The 16265-nt window shown below is 46.4% G+C and overlaps 1 protein-coding gene across 1 annotated transcript in view; it reads right to left on the bottom strand.

Annotated features, from left to right (window-relative positions):
- Nucleotides 1–482: 482 nt before the first annotated feature.
- The window catches only part of LOC102381721 (adhesion G protein-coupled receptor E3-like), an 18945-nt gene continuing 3162 nt past the window's right edge, over nt 483–16265 (bottom strand). Inside the window, exons 3-12 of the mRNA XM_025203928.1 lie at nt 15913–16029; nt 13367–13554; nt 12285–12455; nt 8852–9046; nt 7520–7755; nt 7171–7237; nt 3962–4053; nt 3049–3211; nt 2334–2438; nt 483–1620 (exon numbers count right to left, since the gene is read on the bottom strand). Of these exons, the coding sequence (XP_025059713.1) occupies nt 1567–1620; nt 2334–2438; nt 3049–3211; nt 3962–4053; nt 7171–7237; nt 7520–7755; nt 8852–9046; nt 12285–12455; nt 13367–13554; nt 15913–16029 (1388 nt within the window). The 3' untranslated portion in view covers nt 483–1566. The remainder of the gene's footprint in view (nt 1621–2333; nt 2439–3048; nt 3212–3961; nt 4054–7170; nt 7238–7519; nt 7756–8851; nt 9047–12284; nt 12456–13366; nt 13555–15912; nt 16030–16265) is intronic.

Raw genomic sequence — 16265 nt, forward strand, 5'->3', positions numbered from 1 at the left:
ATTTAATGCACATTACCTAAACTACATTAATGAACATGTAGACTTGCTCACACTTAAGTTTAAAAATCTTTTCTGGAATTCTTACTGGCATTAAACTACAGCAGGAATCCAAATATAAATCAATCTCCCCCCCGGAAAAGAACCATAGAAAACTCACTCTACTTATATGCATAAACTGGTCCCTGACAATCTAGTCTAGGGGTAGGCAACATTTTTTGGCCGGAGTGCCAAAAAACCCACAATGTCTACCTTGAAAGGTGCCGAAGTGCCAACATGCTGGAGCCCGGAGCAGTTGTTTGCAGCCTCCTGGCTGCAGCCGGCCCACAGAGCCTGGTCTGCTTGCAGCAGGGCTTGCAGCCTCCCAGCCACCGGCTGGGGGGCGGCTGGGGGGCGGCGCCTGACATTGACTCCAGATTAAATATTAATAGCTATCAAAGCACGCCTTTACATTATTGTAATATTGCCAAAATTATCAACTGCATTTAAACAAAAAAGGATATACAGTTATATAGCACACTGTTGTATAGGAGCTAGCATGTTACAGTGCTGAGAAAATTGATGCCTCCAGGTTTAACAAAGATGCCAGGTCAAGTTTCAAGCAATTTCAGGCAAACTGGCAATATTATTTAATCAAATACTCAGCACAGGAGGAAACAAAGGACCAAAAAAACCATTCTATAAACCACACTCCTGGGATTTCCTTTCCTTTTTAGAACACAAATAGCATTGCATTTATTAGCCTTGAAAGAGGACACATGATGATCACTTATGACAATCTTGCTAACTACTCCATACTATCTGTTGTCTTCTGCTGAGAAATGTTTCTTTAAAAAATGAAATATATGAGGCATCTACTGAAATGCCTAAGATGTCGTTTATGGCAATTACTGAATTTACTCATTTTAAACAGTAAATATGGGAAGATGACCTCACATTTCCTTCTCACTCATACCCTGGGGATCAAGTGGCTTCTGAGCACCAGGGGCTGGTTTCAAATGCTTGCATTTTAGTCATCATTCAGTTGTTGTTATGAGTTGGCGAGCCTATAATGACACTGGCACATTGGGCTGAGGTTTGCATTCTTGTTCCACCCACCTTTGCCCAAAGGTAAATGCCATTTCTTCTGCTGTGAATGTGTTCAAATCATCATCGTGGAGTCCATTTCTCCATTAGCCAGTACTGGAGCCTGAACGCGCTCAAACAAAAACTTATACCAGCCATGGCGCACTAGGTTTGCAAAGAACTATAGCTTCATGGAAGAGCTGCAAATCAGTCTCAACAGCTGAGCTAGCATCTGTTTACCCAGCTCAGTTGAGGGAAGCCCTATAGACAGTCTTGAGAGCTTCATAGAGAAACTTTTTCATAGAAACTCTTTTGTCAGCTTCAGTTGGGACAGAATCAGACAATCATCCAAGTCTTGAGAATAGAGATGGCAAATACTGGGGTGAAATAAAATGTATTCCCTCAATCCTCGCCACAGAGCAGCAGCCAGAGACTCAAGGAGGTTGAGAGATTCCTCTTCCATGCAAAGGAACAATCATCTGGTGTTAGCAATGGAGCAAGCTGTTATTTTTCCCACACACAATTCTCTTCACTTTTGCCAGATGACTTTTTGTGTTCCTAGAAAAAAGGGAAGAAAAATGAGGGAAGGTTCCAGGCCAAGTGATATTCTATGAAAAGCAATTTCTTTGCTGGTCAGATGATGAATGTAGGGAACCTGGTACTCTCTGCAGATGTGACTAACTCTCACTAAGTCCAGTGCTGGACTACACAGCACCAGTTACTCGGAAGACAAAACAAGCTACTTATTAAAGTGGTGGGTCTATAAAAAAAGTATAGCTAGATGGGGGTATCACCTAGTAAATCAGCCACTGGAGTGCAATTTAGGGGACCTAGGTTCAGTTCTCAGCTCTGCCACTGATTGCCTGGGTGACTTCAGACAACACACTTCTTCCTCACCTCAGTGTTCCCTTCTGTAAATTAGGACTACTGATTCTGACCTTCCTTGAGATCTATAGATTAATAAGGACTAGTCTGTTCTCCAAGTGTTTTAAACAACCACTAAAAGCACAGTCCAACATTATAAAACACAGCAGCCCAAAGATAACACACCAGAGAAAAAAATTAAAATGTCATATCCTAATGTATCATATAGAGCTGATAGCTTCTATTATCGCAAGAGCACATAGCTGTAGATATGGGATCAACAGATACTGTGTTAATCTATAAATAACTTTGGTGGCAGTAGATGCATGGCAGTGAGATGGGTAAAACTAGACTCTGACAGATTTTTGCAATACCAGCACATGATAGAAGAGAATAAGATCACTTACCATCCTGATGGTGATGGGGGTCATTGATGTAGACAGCTCATAAGGCTGAGATTTGTTGCCAACTATTCCAGTCCTTCTAAACCATCTCTTATACTGCTCTCTCACCTAGGGGACAAAAACCATACAATGCAACCAACAGCCCAGGAGCAACTCAGAGAGTTTCACAGCTCTTGGTACTAAATCTGAACAGAGCAAAGGGACTGAAATGCTTGCAATCATCTTCTCTGCTGCAAACCTCCCATGTAGACTGATTAGGTGGGAGTTTTCCTATCCATTAATTTCCTTGCCTCCCATCAGCCAAATTCTGCATTTGGGTCACACCCAGGCAATGTCACCAAATCCAACAATACTGCAAAGGGTACAGAAACTTAGCTGAGCCTATGCAAACTGGTGCTGCTACCACAAAATCACACTGTTGGGCTTGATGCATGAATTACTGAGTGCACCTGCATGATGCAGTTCTGTGAGAGGTCAAATTATAAATGGTCCTTCCTGGACTTAAACTGTGGGAAAAAGAGGAAAGTTAGGGTACAGGAGCTTGGAGGGGAGAGACTGAAGTTCATACCAAAGACAGGAGCAACCAAGAAGGTTGCCTGCAGCAGAAGACAGAACTGTTACATGCGGAGGGAGTAAAACCAAAGCAAACATGAACCCAGTTGCTTTGCTGGCTGAACATGATTGTAACTGCCGTGGGAACAAAGGGCATTGGCTTTACCTGGCGATTGAGGACACAGTGCACCAGGAAGATAAAGGCTCCCTGAAGGCTGCTGCTGATGGTGAATAAATATTCCATGATTCCATGCTTTGTTTGAAAGAGACCCAAACTCCAAGTGCAGCCCAAGATAAAGAGCTGGGCAATCGCTTTAAATGTCAGTAACCTGGAGAAGAGCAGAAGGAGAGATCACATTGTAACCCTACATAACCCTCTATAAAGTGCAAATCTACCCTGCCTCCTTATGGAAGGTGTCAGACTGCATACTCTGGGCTGGGCTATTCTCCTGAGCACACTCCTGAATAACGCACTCTAGATAGCAACTCTCAAACAGGCCATACTCAAACCAACATTGAGTGACTGTCTCACGTCTTCCTCTACTGATCCCATCCCATTGAAGCTCATAGAGATACTTCCACTGGGCTTTGTGTTAGGCTGTAGTTTAGCTCCCTGATTTCCAAATGTGGAGCCCAATCCTGAAAGGTTCTGAGTTCCACCCAGCTCAGTAGACATTGAAGGTTCTTTGCTCCTGGCTGCATCAATGTCCTCATTTGATGCTCTCCACAGCCTTCCAATTACTGAGTCTGTACTGTACTGGTATTTGCTCCTTTTCATAGAAGTACAGGGATGGTCATCTAGTCCAACCTCCTGCTCAAGGCAGGTACATCCCTCCCAAGCCATCGCACACAAGTCCCTTTCTCACCTATTCCTAGAACTCCACAAACAACCTTGTTGACCCACTGGAAGACAGGTAGCCCAAGGACAACAAGAACACCTCAGCCTGCTACAGGTCAAGCAGGGAGACAAGGGCACTTCAATGTCCTGCCACCAGAAGGTTGTTTTAACTGATCCAGGAGCATCTCCATCAAAGACTCCAGCAGCCAGCTCACCACACCCCATCCAATAGGTTTCATACCTGGTGTCTTTGATGGTGGTGACATCTGTGTTGAGAGAAGAGAGCTTGTCCCTCAGGATCCAGAGGGGTGTAAGAAAAAATATTAAGTTTACCTGTAGAAACAACACAACGGTGTGGCTAGATTTGGTGGTGAGGTACATTGGGTCCAAGATCCTGCCTCCAAACTGTGTCTGACATTAGATGTTTTAGAGAATTCCCCTGCAGCAAGTCTGGGATAACCTGCCCTTATATTAGATTTCAACCTGATCTCTATGCGTGCCTATACAAGAACTGCAAGGCTGCTCCGACATGCTGGAATTCCAGCACGTCAGAGCAGACTCAGTTAATCGAGTCTGCTGGAGCACGGCAATTGCCAGACTCCTGCAACCACCTGCATCTCAGGTATCAGCATCTCCACACTTAAAAATGGTGGCAGGGAGCTTGAACTAAAGCTTGTTAAATGAGCAGAGACTCTAATACATGAGATGCAGTGATGCTTTAATTAGAGCAGGTCTCAGAGCCACTCTAATTAAAGCGCAGACCCCCACCCCACCCCTGGAGCACATGTAAAACTGGGCACATCTACACTTGCACTTTAATCTGCATTAGCCTATTTTAGTGCACGTTAAAGTGCCACAAAAAAACCATGCTCTTTAGCTAACGTGCATTAAAATAAGATAACGCGCCTTTTTCTAGTACCTCATGTACTAAATTTAATGCACATTACCTAAACTACATTAATGAACATGTAGACTTGCTCACACTTAAGTTTAAAAATCTTTTCTGGAATTCTTACTGGCATTAAACTACAGCATGAATCCAAATATAAATCAATCTCCCCCCCGGAAAAGAACCATAGAAAACTCACTCTACTTATATGCATAAACTGGTCCCTGACAATCTAGTCTAGGGGTAGGCAACATTTTTTGGCCGGAGTGCCAAAAAACCCACAATGTCTACCTTGAAAGGTGCCGAAGTGCCAACATGCTGGAGCCCGGAGCAGTTGTTTGCAGCCTCCTGGCTGCAGCCGGCCCACAGAGCCTGGTCTGCTTGCAGCAGGGCTTGCAGCCTCCCAGCCACCGGCTGTGGGCTCCGTCGCTAGCAGCAGCTGCTTAGAGCCCAGGCTGGCGGTGGTGTGCCGAGCAAAATGGCCTTGCATGCCATGCTCAGCATGCGTGCTGGTTGCTGACCCTTGATCTAGTCTCTTATGCTTGCCATAAAAATACCTCTTATGCACACAATAAAAATATCAAGTAGAACTTTTCTTCAGTATGGTTTTTATTTTAGCCTTCTTACTGCATTTGGGATCTTTCCTTTCTTTAAGTCTCATTTGGGATTTTGTAAGGACAATAGCTATTCCAGGACTATACCTGTACTTATTGGCTTATATTTGGGGGAACAGATGATCTTCCTGAAATTGAACCTGAAAGTGTGGAGTTCATGTGGAGTTGCCCCGGGCTGAGGACCAACTGGCTAAGCAGCAGCTCTGCAGAAAGGGACCTGGTGGTTAGAGTGGACAAGAAGCTGAATATGAGCCAGTGTGCCCTTGTTGCCAAGAAGGCTAATGGCATACTGGACTGCATTGGTAGGTGTGTTGCCAGCAGATCGAGGGTGTGGTGCCAGCAGATCGAGGGAAGTGATTCTTCCTCTCTATTTGGCATGGGTGAGGCCAGATCTGGAGTGCTGTGTCCAGTTTTGCGCCCCCCTACAGAAAGGATGTGGAGAAATTGGAGAGGTTCCAACGAAGGGCAAGAAAAATGGTTAGGGGGTTGGGGCACATGACTTATGAGGAGAAGCTGAAGGACCTGGGTGTATTTAGTCTGGAGAAGAGAAGACAGGGGGGATTTAATAGCAGCCTTCAACTACCTGAAGGGAGGTTACAAAGAGGATGGAGCCAGACTGTTCTTGGTGGTACTACAGGAAGACAGAAGAGGATGAAAGGAAAGAAATGGCAGACCTCATCTGGTGGAGAGGGGTCTGGTATAGACTTTTTCAGGAGTAGACCTTCTGAGGAGGGCAGTGGGTGGGGGTGCAGGTATAGAGATGGGTGCGCAGTTGCGTGGTGCAAACTGCAACTGGTTTTACTGTGCTATGAGTTGCCAAGTAAACCACAAGGGCAACTTAGCAGAGTGTTGGAGGTGGAGGTGTATGTCTATCTATCTATCTATCTATCTATCTATCTATCTATTTTTTTGTATATATTTTTTTTAAACAAAAGTGACAGATGACAGAACAAGGAGCAATGATCTCAAGTTGCAGCAAAGAAAGTTCAGGTTAAATATTAGGAAAAACTTTTCCACTAGGATGGTAGTAAAGTAGCGGATCATGTTACCCAGAGAGGTGGTGGAAGCTCCATCCATGGGGGTTTTCAAAACCTGGCTAGACAAAGCTTTGGCTGGAAAGATCTAGTTGGGGCTGGTCCTCCTTTGAGCTGGGGGTTGGATTAGATGACCTCCCAAGGCTCCTTCCTACCCTAATTTTCTATGATACATCATTGGAAGGATTCAGTATAACAACTGTGAACATTACAGATACTCATTTCAATTTCCAATCTGTTTCTGAATCTTGCCACATACTTGCTGCGTTGACAACAGTATCTCAACGGCAGCCTATAGATGCGGTCATACCATGAAGCTGAATTGTTTCCATGCCACCAGATATGGCGTAGGCAAAAACAAGGTAGTGTCTTTGCTGTGAGTCCTGATCTGCCCTTTGCATCTTCTATGGATTCTCAAATCTCTCAGGTTTCTGTCTCCAAGTTCCGTTCAGCACAGGGGGATTTGTCTAGCCCCTTAACATGCCTTTCCAGCCCTGTGGTACACGTACCACAGCTCATACTCTGGCTTCATTCAAAGTCTTTGGAATGTACTTCCACTTTCTCGTCTGGAAAACTCTGGTGTTAAGAAACTGATCTCTGACAAATCTCAGCATTTAGCATGAGTTTTTTTCCACTGACACGTACATAAACTGTGTAAGACTTAATATTCATTGCTTGCAACAGAAATGAGAGGATGACAAAAGTGATATCTTTAACTACTCACTTTTCAGAGAGTAAAACCATACTTAAAGGTGCCCTCTGATTGCATCAGAATTCTCATTAAGCAAATAGCCCACTGTGACTCATCTGACTATCCATGGGTTTTTTCCTTAAGGCATACAAGCTTGTAATTTACCATTTTCCATCCTTACTCTATTAGTCCTTGAAGAGAGAAAATCAGCTGTATACCCACCAAGATGATAAAACAGACTGGTCCAATGAAACACCAGATAAAACCTCCCTGTTCTGAGAGCCAGCAACTACAAGGAGAGAACAAAATGTACTAAATGACTCTTAGCATTAAAATGAAACAAATTTCCATTTTTCTTTGAAAAATATGAACTCTCTAATGCATACTGGGACCCCAGGACATGAAAGCAGAGTATGTTCATGAGACATGGAACTACAGTTTCTTTCCCTCTCAAGTGGAAGGGTGTTTTCTCAGGCCACAATGCAGGGGCTTTTTCCATTTTGCATTTTGGCTGGTGAATTGGGTGAAGAATTACACCCACATTGTCCCTTTGGGTAGACCCAGTACTTACTGCTCAGAAGTGCCATAGCCTGCTGGGTTGGCTGCCACTGAAATAGCTACAATCAAGGCTGGGAGCCCATAGCCAAATGGGTACATGTATCGCTTCTTGAACTTCCGGGCACTGGTGTAGTTTACAACTTTCAGGTTCCTGACGGTGAGGATGAGCTGCAGCCCCTCCAAGAACATCCAGGTGAAGGCAGCCAGGAAGAAGTAGTGGAGGAAGCCAGCGATGATAGCACATACTGTCTGGGGGTGACAAAGTTCAGGGGTTTTGTGATCACATAAGCCAGAGGTGCTTAATCTTTTGTCTGTGCAAGACAGATGAGTGGCGTGGAGCTGGTCCATGGGCTGGATTGAACCCTGTACACAATGATTGGGCTCCTTGGCCCTGTGCTGCCCCTGCCTGGATTAGGCCCTAGTGCCCTGTGCCACCCCCTCCAGTTCCCACATGCCAGGATCAGATCCCGGGGCCCCATGACACCCCTGCTGGGTGCTGCATGCCGGGATTGGGTCCCACACCATCCTGCATGCCCAACCTAGTACACAGGGCCACAGACCATGGAGTGCCCCAGAGACCCATGGAGAGCCCTGTAGGCAGGATGACACAGAACCAGTGACTGGATCTGGCCTGTGGGATTGGGGTTGAGCACCCCAATGTAAACCATAACTCATGTGGGAAGCACCAAATTATTTGTAGTGTCTACACAACAGCTGGCTGAGCTTGGGAAGAAAATGGCCTCTCCAGAGCTATAAGTAGATCACATACAATAACTGCCTGCTACTACAGCACTAGCAAAACTGTGACTTCTTTCACTAGTGCTGTAGTAGCAGACAGTTATTGTATGTGATCTACTTATAGCTACTTATTATACAAGTTCATGTCAATAAAATGCTGTTTCTACACTGCAAGCCCTGACAAGATACTAGTCATGGTTGACTTGCTGCTTCAGGCACAAGCTACAATGCTCAGCCAATAGCTATGATGGTGAGATGGTTAAGACAGGTCTGTCTTGTTAAGCCAAGCACAAACAGCAGCCAACTTGGCAGCTGCATGGTACACATGCTGTCTCCAGGCTTGCTTCTTTTCCAGGGAAAAAAAAACAGCTTCCCTGCTTAAGAGGTACACTGCAATTCTGGAGGGCTGATTTGGGGAGGGGTGGGGCGGTGCATGTGGTATGTGGGTAAATACAGTACCACAGTAATGCCAGGAGATCCCAATGGCAATGAAGGCCCCAAGGTTCAAAACCCACAGTAAGAGGCAAGCCCAGCTCCACAAAGAGCTTGTGATCTAAAAGAGATGTGACAAAAGGAAACAGGGATTAATTCAGGATGATTTCTTTACCTTGTTGGTAAAGTGACGCACCATGGTGAGGAAGATCAGTTCAGCTACAAAGAGGCAGATGCAGAGCTGCAGGTGGATGGCAGTAGTGATGGACCACAACGAATGGCACAGGAGGAAGGTGAGGATGGCCAGGAAGAGGCACAGCAGGGAGATGCTCAGCCCCACGTAGGTGAGCATGATCATGGTATAACTATTCTGTAACACAGAAATGGGAGAACTTTAAGAAAGAAGAAATCACATTGGAGAAATCAGGACTTTGAAGGAACCAAGTAGTTCCCTAGGGCCATCAGGTGTGGAGCTCTGTGGTTGGAGAAGATGGAAGAGCAGGAGAAGCTGGGTCACTGTCAGTGGAGAAGATCAGAGACATAAATACTGCATGTGGGGAGTGAACAGTCCTCAGAAGATGGCTGGGTTCTCTGGATCTCTTGATGATGACTGTGAACAAACTGAGCCAAATACTGGGCCTACAGTGTGTAGTGCGCAGGTTTGTTATTACCCTGAAATAGAATAGATTTCTGATAAGCATACTGTTAGGTTTACAATAATTTAGATTATTAAGAAGTATTAGCTTTACAGCTGAATACAAGGCATGACCTGTGGCCTAGCAATGCAGCTGACCACAAGGCAGATTGATAGCTAAGCCTTTGCTTGTGTCAAGTAATCATTTTAACTGTATTAAGCATTTTCTGAGTTAAAAAGTGGATATGTGTCTGTGTGCTGAAAAATCAGCTACAGCAAGAAGTAAGATAAGACAGGGAAACCATTGTTCTGGGTGCAGTGGTTGTGTCCTTGAGAAGTATCTACTACTGTGTAAGGTTTTGCTAACATATTATAATGTTACTGTTACTTAACTTTTAGCTTTTAAAAAAAGTGCTAGTTCAGCTTAATAGAAATATGCTGTTACAAAGATTTGAAAAGCACCGCCCAAGTATTGCTATTTTTGTTAACCATGAAGTCTTGCCTTGTTGTAATAAGTATAAAAGATCACCTCACCCTTAGGGGGGGCCATTTTGCCTTTTGCTGGCTTTATGGTCTTTGCTCGAGCAAATAAACAGCTGTCTTTCTTTACCCGCGTTGTCTGTCAATCAAATTACAGCTAGACAATGAACCTTAGGGAGGTTTCTCCCACCACAAGTGGCAGGCAGGGTACTTGTGATTTGCAGGCTGTCACTTCCCCCCTGCCCATCCCCTGCTCCAGGGATCTCTTCCCTGCTCTGTGCTCCCCTCTCTGCACACTGGGTGCCACTGAAAGTCATGGCATGGCAGCTCCTGCGGGTGGTTGCTACTTGCTACCCCTCCCCGCCTCACTGCCGACACTGCTGGCAGTGTCTGCAGGTGTTCAGCAATCGCAGTCGGCTGCCGCTGACACTGCCGGCAGCATCTGCAGGTGGTCACTGACCCCTGGTTGGCACTCGCTCTCACCGCTGACAGCGCCAGTGGTGTCTACAGGAACTCCCCACTTAACGCCGCCGCCGCCAGTGCCACCATACCCCCTCGGCTGCCGGGGGCATGTGTCATTCATGGAAAACACCAATTTGGAAGGGCAAATTCAACAGTAGGGGCATAGAGCAAGAGGCTATAAATCAGGGGTAGGCAAAGTCTGGCCCACAGGCCAGATCCAGCCAGCAGTGAACTCCATTTCCCAGCAGCCCCTGCCCAGGTGGCTGGGGCCAGTTTCCATGGAGACCCAGCAGCAGCCCCACTGTGATAGTGCGGGGCCTGGGTTTTCATGGAGACCAGCCCCAGCAGCACTGGCAGGCAGGGGCGGCACTAGCCTCTTCCTGGTCCGGGGGCTGAGGGGGAGCTGTGCTGCAGGTGGGAGCGGAGCAGGCTCAGCTGCCACCGCCTGTGCAGGGAGGGGAACAGTGGCAGCAGCAGTGGTGCCACTGGAAGGGGTGACTATGGAGGGCTAGAGGGAATTTTGGGGTGGCTACAGCCCTCCCAAGCCCCTCCCTAGCACCACCCCTGGTGGCAAGTACATGGCAAGGCGTAGAACCGCTCCAAAGCCAGGCTGGAATCTTGTGGCAGCGACAGTATGGTCCAGATCCAGGGCAGAGCCGCAATCTGCAGCCTGCATGCCACAGGCAGGGGAGTGTGAGCAGCAGATCGTGGCTGTGCCCCAGACCATGCAGGAGACCATGCACCACTGCAAGGAGCCAGGAAAGAGCCACAATCCACTGCCTGCACCTCCCTGCCCAGGACATGAAGGCTGCAGAACACAGCTCTACCTTGGCTTTGGACCATGATGTCACTGCTGCAAGATCCAAGCCCAGCTGCAAAGCAGCTCCACGCCCTGCTGTGCACCCTGCTAATGCTTGTGGGGCTGGTCTCCATGGATTCCCCAGCCTAGTGCTATCACAGTGTGGCTCCTCCTGGGGACTCCAGGGAAACTGACCCCAGCTACACAGGCAGGGGCTGCTAGGAAATGGAGTCCAGCCACCAACCAGATCCACTATTTTGCCCACCCTTGCTATAAGTGGAATGCAGCCTCTCTAGATGCACTGGCTTGAATATGGCTGCTTTAAATTAATAGCCCCACCCTCACCAAATCATAGGAAAGTCAGTCTTGGAAAGGACCTCAAATCACTTCTAGTCCAGGCCCCTGCTCAAGGCAGAATCAGCCCTGACTAAATCAGCCCAGCCAAGTGTCTGTCCAGCCTGCTCTTAGACATTTGCCAGGATGGAGATTCCACCTCTTCTCTAGGCAGCCTGTTCCAATGTTTGCCCACTCTCAGAGTCTGAAAGTTCCTACTCATCATCAACCTCAGTTTCCCCCACTGCAGCTTGAGGCCAGTGCTCCTAGTCCTGTCCCCTGTGGCCACAGAGAAAATCCCATCTCCATCCTCTCTGTCATAGGCCTTCACAGACTTGAAGACTATGATTAGTTTTCTCTTCTCCAGACTCAAAAACCCCATGTCTTTCAGCCTTTCCTCATAAGTTTTGCCTCCCAGCCCCTAATCATTTTTGTTACTCTTTGCTGGACTCTTTCCAAATGCCCATCTCCTTCTTGAAGTGCAGAGCCAAAAACTAGAAACAGGACTCCAGGTGAGGCCCCACCAGGTCAGGTCCAAGCTCTTTATGGGCCAGATCCAGCCTCTGCCAACCCCTGCTCTCTACCATCTATGTAAAGTCCAGTATGGTGGCTCAGTGAATTCAACTGGTATTTGCCTTCACAGATGGCTTTGGAAGCCACAACTACATTCATAACAAATAGATATGGGGTAGAATCTATAGAGGTGTTTTGGTATCCAACTCTTATTGATTGCCATGAGTTTGGTACCTATCTGTCTTGAAAATTTTAGCCCCAACTCCTTTGGCTTTGGTGTCAGAGTTTTGGTGTTGAAGGCCTTCAGGTTTGGTTCTTGCCCATCACCATGGCATCTGTGTTTGCCCCACCCTGGTTTGTTAGACATGAACTCTGATTGTGAAATACCTTGCCAGTCGTCGAACCCATCAAGATGCCAAAGGTGGTGAGATGGTTGCATGTGCAGGTGGTATGTGTCCTGTTCACAGAAGAAACAGTGCAACCTTCCGTAGACCAGATACTTTTTTGGTCTACATGTTTCCAGTAAACACAGAAAGTCTTCACTCCTTCTTCCTTTTCCTAGAAAGATAATTGCAACAAAAGGATCATTTTCATCTATTAAAGATCTGTGGACTAACTGAGACAAAGCTGGAACTGGTGGGACCCAGGGTTTGACAGGTGTAGGACCTAGGGTGAGAACTTAAGGCACCAGGGTGTGATATTAGGAAATATGGATAACATCTTAGTTCAACTTCCAGCCCATGGAACAATGTCATCTAGCCTGTGAGGCTCCCCACAGGTCTAGAAATTTGGCCATAGGGGAGTGGTGGCAATTAATACTGTACCACACTTTGATTCCTGCTCCGCCAACACTTCGAAACCAACTGCCTGAGAGGGGCAGTGGCATTTCTATTCAGGCAGTGCTAAGGAAGTCAACTGACTTCATGGCTCATTACCATCTACCTCAGTGGGGGCCAACCTTTTTGTCAGGCACACTACAAAATTAGCCTCACACCCTCCCCAACTGCTAGTCCAATCCCTTAATTGCTGCTCAATTTTCTGCTCCCTGCTCTATCTGCCATTTTACTGCCTGTCCCCTCCTCCTGTCTGCTGCATGCCCCTCACAGAGGCTGCCCATGACACTAGCAGCATCCGTGCCACAAGTCAGCTACCCCTGCTCTATCTGCTCCCTGCTAATCTCTTCACTTCACAGGTGTTAACAACCTCCTTACCTTTCTAATGGGATTGCTGTTCCATCACTCAAGCTAGCTTTTTTCTGCAATGTTGCTATCTGTTAGCCATTTCTCCTAATATATCTCTTCTATTTCACAACCCTTGCAGCCTGTTTTTAGCTCTACCTCAAAACCTGAACTCAGGTGTGATCAAATCAACTCAGGTGGACATGAATTCAGGTATGGAAATGACTGACAGTGAAGTCTGGATGCACTATCAAGATGCTTCCCAGAATGGAGGAAGGGAGTGCTACCCACTTGTTTGTGTTTCAAGATGAAGTTGAAAGGCTTGGAGAGGTTTCTGGGTTTCCCAACAGTCCCGCTAACCACCGCGGAATTCAAGCGAATGTCATCAATGTTGTCATCAACCATGATCTCACTCTTGTCAGTGGATCCCAACAAGGATTCGAGGGCGGTATATTCTATGAAAGCCACAACTCCAGACCCTTCAGGAACAGAAAAGAGAAAGGTGATGTCAAGCAATTGTAGATCTTGCCAGAGTATGGATTAAATATAAGCCCTGATCAAAGCACATACAATTGGTATAAAGGCTTTGCTAAAAGCCTTGACCAAAGCAGGCCTCACCAAAGACTGACCTCATACCACCAGGGTGCTTGTGAAAGGATGTCCATGTTGATTGTTAAGGTTGATTGATGAGGGGAAGTGCTAAAGAGCCTAAAACCTGATGCTTGTTATGTAAAGGTCTGATGTAAACAGAATTGCTTGATCTATTTATAAGAAGGGCTGGAAACTCTGGAACTTTGAATTACTTAAGGACATAAGAGCTGCCATTTCCTGGGCCAGACCCTAAGTCCATCTTGCCCAGTTTCCCGTGTCACACAGTGGCAGAGGGCAGATGCTGAAAGGGAGAGTGAACTTGCAGCCTCCAGCATTTAAGGTCTAGGGAGTTCTGATTCAGAGGCTGTGACCCCCACTCCCATGCTTAAAAGCTCCTAATGCCCCTTTCCTCTGAGAATGTGTTCAAACCCTTTGTGAATCTGGCTGAACCCTCAACTTCCTTCTGTTAGTTTTAAACTTACTACCTACTGGTTCCATGTTGTGACCCCTAGGTCTTGTATTGAGAGAGACAGTCAATAATAAATCCCTAGTGACTTTCTCTTCACCGTTTAATATTTTGTCCCTTGCTTCTGTCTCTCTTTCTCCACATGGCATCAGTTCTGATAGCCCACAAAATATTCAGCAGCTTGGTGGAATGAAGCCACCTTTTGAACTCAGTTCCTCCCAGGTTACCCTGGGGTTACACCCACATGTAAGTGCCCTGCCACATGTTCAAGTTAAAGCTGACAGAAACCAGCCATAAAGTTGTTACACATTTTCAAGAACTAACTTTGAAGCTGGTTGGCTCTTTCTATAGCTGGATGGACATTTTTATGGCATGATAATTACTTTGTATGTGTGGATGTAAACCCTTGTCATGTCTCCCTATAAGGATCAATTTTCTAAAATGAACAGGCCTGGCCTCCTTAGTCTCTGCTCATATGAAAGCCCCTTCAGACCACTATTCATCCTTGTTGCCTTTCTCTGGACTTTCTCTAGTTTTTCTATATCCTTCTGGAGGTGTGGGGACCAGAACTGGGCACAAGATTCAAGGTGTGGATGCACCCTGGATTTATAAAGGGGCATCATGATACTTCCCATTTTGTTTCCAATTCCATTCTTAATAATCCCAAACATTTTGTTTGTCCTTTTGATGACTTTTTGATGTTTCTAGGCAACTGTCCACAGTGACTCCCAGATCTCTTTCCTGTGTGGTAACAGCTGATGTAGAGCCCATCATAGCATAGCCGGAGTTTTTTGTTTTGTTTTGTTTTGTTTTTGGGGGGGGGGGGTGCCCCTGTGCATAACTTTTACAGTGAATAGGCCATGGGAAGGCTATACATGGGATGCATCTGTGTCTTACCACCAACATCCAAAGCTGGTCATCTTTCGATGGTTGTGGGATCAAACTTGTGCTTTGTCTGTAATAAACCTGCCTGAGCCTTTGCCCCTAGACCGATCTATGTGGTCATTGTGTGTGTGACATCAAGGTCTCAGAGAGGACAGGCTGGCTGCAATAGCAGCATAGGCAGCACCCTGACAGAGCGCTCTCACACACAGAATTACATGCACCAACAGAGAACATGGAGGAACAACAGACAGATCATATCCTCAATGAGCTGGAAAGAGCTCTCAGCCGACATGAGAAAAACATGGGTGCAGAGAGGGAATGATGTCCTCAAGAGGACACAGCACCGTGGAGACTAAAAATCCAGGCTCCTTTACCTCAATCCCAGCCCTTCTGCCCTAACCAGAAAGTAGCACTACAGGCCTCCTTGGGGCCTGTAGAGATAGAAGTTATTATTTACAGATGTTCCCTCACAAGAGACAGAAGAAACTGGGAACTGCAAGATGGACCCTTTGTTAGAGAGCAGCTAGCTAGGTCAAAAGACACCAAGGATCTGAAGAGGTTTCCTACTGCCCCACAGTGAAGTTCATTGTTTAGTTCTCATTCACGTATACCTGTTTACTGAAGCCAGCAATTATTACACAGCCCACCCCTTCACTGCACTATATCGCTGGAAAATCCACACCCATCCTACTGGGTTTTGCTCCTCCTGCCCTGTGTATCAAGGGGGACCAGAAGGTGTGGCCATGCAGCTGACAACCCAAGACTCCCTTCCAGGCCTAGTTTCAGGTCCTTCTGGACAATGGGTTAAAGGATTTAATTTCAGACTTGGATTTGTGGAATTAATCAAACTGATTTGATTCCTTCCATGGTTCATCAAAACTCCAGAGGAGAGTACCTGGTGTGATGGCTCCTACAACCATCTGGCAGTCAATGCTCATGGTGTCCTCTTTAACTTTCAGTTCGATTGTTTTTCTTTCCAGACAGCCATTTGTAATGAGTTGGACAGCAACATCTAGAGACAGAAAGATGTGTTCCTCAGTCCAAGGCTTGGAAAGTGGAGAACCCATCCCCATTCAGGGCCAGATTCTTCACACCCTCACCTGACATAGCGTCATAGCTGGAAAAGTATGCCAGGGACCCTTTTTTGTCCTGGGTCTGCACAACCCAAAGGAGTCCTGGTCCAGGATTAGGGTCTGGATTAGCAGTCAAAGCAATGCACATTATGGTAGTTCCTGGAGCCTGTAGGGA

The sequence above is a fragment of the Alligator sinensis genome, unplaced genomic scaffold (assembly GCF_000455745.1).
Source record: "Alligator sinensis unplaced genomic scaffold, ASM45574v1 scaffold707_1, whole genome shotgun sequence".
Classification (NCBI taxonomy): Eukaryota; Metazoa; Chordata; order Crocodylia; family Alligatoridae; genus Alligator; species Alligator sinensis.